Source organism: Cryptomeria japonica, chromosome 2 (assembly GCF_030272615.1).
Source record: "Cryptomeria japonica chromosome 2, Sugi_1.0, whole genome shotgun sequence".
In the NCBI taxonomy this organism is placed as follows: domain Eukaryota; kingdom Viridiplantae; phylum Streptophyta; class Pinopsida; order Cupressales; family Cupressaceae; genus Cryptomeria; species Cryptomeria japonica.
This window is the reverse complement of record NC_081406.1, coordinates 480,794,055-480,796,443: the sequence shown is the minus strand read 5'-3', so window position 1 is coordinate 480,796,443 and position 2,389 is coordinate 480,794,055. Positions and strand designations below refer to the sequence as shown.

At 35.9% G+C, this 2,389-nt stretch overlaps 1 protein-coding gene across 1 annotated transcript; it reads left to right on the top strand.

The window, feature by feature from the left end:
• The first annotated feature begins 205 nt into the window (after positions 1–205).
• On the top strand, positions 206–742 carry LOC131053269 (sister chromatid cohesion protein PDS5 homolog C-like). The gene has a single exon (XM_057987887.2). The coding sequence runs from the start codon at positions 206–208 to the stop codon at positions 740–742; it is 537 nt and encodes a 178-aa protein (XP_057843870.2).
• Positions 743–2,389: the final 1,647 nt, after the last annotated feature.

Below are 2,389 nucleotides of genomic sequence, written 5' to 3'. Positions count from 1 at the left end.
CCTTTACAGTGGTACCTAATCGAAGTTCTTTCAATTGAACCATGGCAATAGAGGACATTAAACAATTGGCCTAAAACTTCATATAGCAGGCTGCAAGCTCAGTGAACATTCTCAATCAAGGAATGATGTTTTGAACACTTTGAATAAGGTAGAGGAATGTTTGACTTATGTGGACCAGTCATCCCATGATTTGTTATAGTTGGCTATGTCTCCCGTAGTGGATGCCTTGAAGCAACACAAGTGGCTTAGACATTCAGATGAAGAAATCAAGTTGTTGGCGACTTCCTACTTATCTGAGATTATGAGGATTACAACACCCATAGTTCTGTATAAGGATGAAACTATGAGAGAGGTTTTACAGCTGATTGTGGATAGTTTTCATGGGTTACGTGATGTCAAAGCTCTCACTTTTGGTAAGAGGGATAAAATATTAGATATTATGGCATGGATGGGATCATTTTTCCTTATGTTGGATCTCAAATGTCATGAGTTGATTCTTCAAATGTTCAATTGTTTTATTGTTGAAATCAGGAAACATCATTCAGATAAGGATAAGATAAATATGTTTGACATATTGTCCATGATCCTAGATGAGGATAATGATATCTGCAGGCAGTTACAATTAGATGTGTTAGCAATTTGGAGAGAGGAACTGGTAGTCTCACCTTGTGCTTATAAGTTAGCCAAAGGATTGATTGAGCAGAAAATTGAAAGGTTCAGGGGACAGATTACAGATGATTGAAAAGGAACAAACTCCTTGGGTTTATAGGTAAATCATGATCTCCAAAAAAGAGTAAGAATCAAATGAGAAGAGAGAATATTTGTTTCACATGCCAGGAGGCTTGGACACTAGATCATATTTGTGGAGTTAATAAGGAGACAAAACTATCACAGCCAAGTAGAGATGAGGACCAAGTGATAGATGTTAATGGTGCCTTGATTCATGAAGAACAAGATGAAACAAATACGCCTGATAGTACCCAAGAAGCTAAAGATAATATTATGGAGGAAGAATCAATTGCTAGTGTTATACAAAACTCCTAAATGGTGATTTGTAGATTACTATTGATAAAAACAGTGAAGATAAGAACTCCTTTGGTGAATATATATAATCACAATGTTGTTCCATTACTACATTATGAAGAGAGCATGCATCATCTAGAGAATCCATCAAGTGTGATAGTGATAATGCTTCCACAATTGAAAACAAATTAGAAAATTTACTGTGTGACAACCCATGTTCCTTAGATAAATTTGGAATTAAGCCTTTATCATTGCAAGATTTGAAGGACCAATTTTTAGCCACAAATTGAGAGAGTTATGCAAGTATTAACAAGGGTAGATGAATCTCACAAATACATTGAGGATCTTACTTGGAAAAATCAAATTGAGGAGAGACACAAGAAAGTTACAAGTGGAGTCACTAGTACTTAGTTGGGCACAATTAAAGAAGCTTTTGAAAGGATGAAATCAGATTACTTGCAACTTCTAATTGACAAGGATCTTGCTATTAAGTTTATAGAAGATAAGGAGGAGTTGGATGAGGTTTGTTTACAACTAAGAATGATGCATTATAAAATATCCAAATCATCAAATTAGACTACTACTACAACGACTTCCGAGGAAGAAGAATCTAACTCTAAGAGCATGGAGATGATGCAAATCATTGAAGGGATCAATATTATCAGTAGGGGAGAAACATTGTACAATGTTCCTACCCTTTGTCATTCAAAAGATAACAATAGAGAGAAGAAAGACTAGCAGGGGAACAAACTCATTAATTTTGATGATGCAAAAACAATTTGCAGCAGTGAAAAGGTTGTGGCAACAAGGTGTATAAGCAGATTTCATAATGGTTTTAGTCATGGGACAACGGTTACTCATGAGATTTAAAATTTGGAAGAAGTCATGCTTCAGGATGATGTTAAGAAGGACTTTACCAACTCTGATATTTCACTTAATGATGATCAATCCATGGGTGAAGAAGTTGATTCTATTGATGACACTTGTAGTGAATCAAACTTTCAAGAGTTATCATTGTTGGGAAATGAAGACATACACTCTTCATTCTTGAGATTGTCATCTATTTCTCTTGATAAGGCATCAATATATTTGTTTCTTGGCAGCTTCATACTCTTTGATTTCTTAGGGACTCGTGGTTGTTCTAGTTGGGATCATGTAGCATTTCCTGATTTTCCATTAAGCACATCAATGATTCTGTGGTCCGGGAGTGTTGAGGGGTGCTTCTTTTGGATAGAGATGGAGTGTGGGTTGTTTTTCTTTGATTGACATTGGTTCGGGAACATGTTTGAAATCATTTATGTTGTTGACCGCAGTTATGGCAGTGAGATTTGGTATGCTTTCATGTTGGTTTATAGGCATGAGGGGG

Bases quoted from the DNA above. Each gene is read 5' to 3' on its own strand.
- LOC131053269 (XM_057987887.2), top strand. From the start codon at position 206: ATGTCTCCCGTAGTGGATGCCTTGAAGCAACACAAGTGGCTTAGACAT.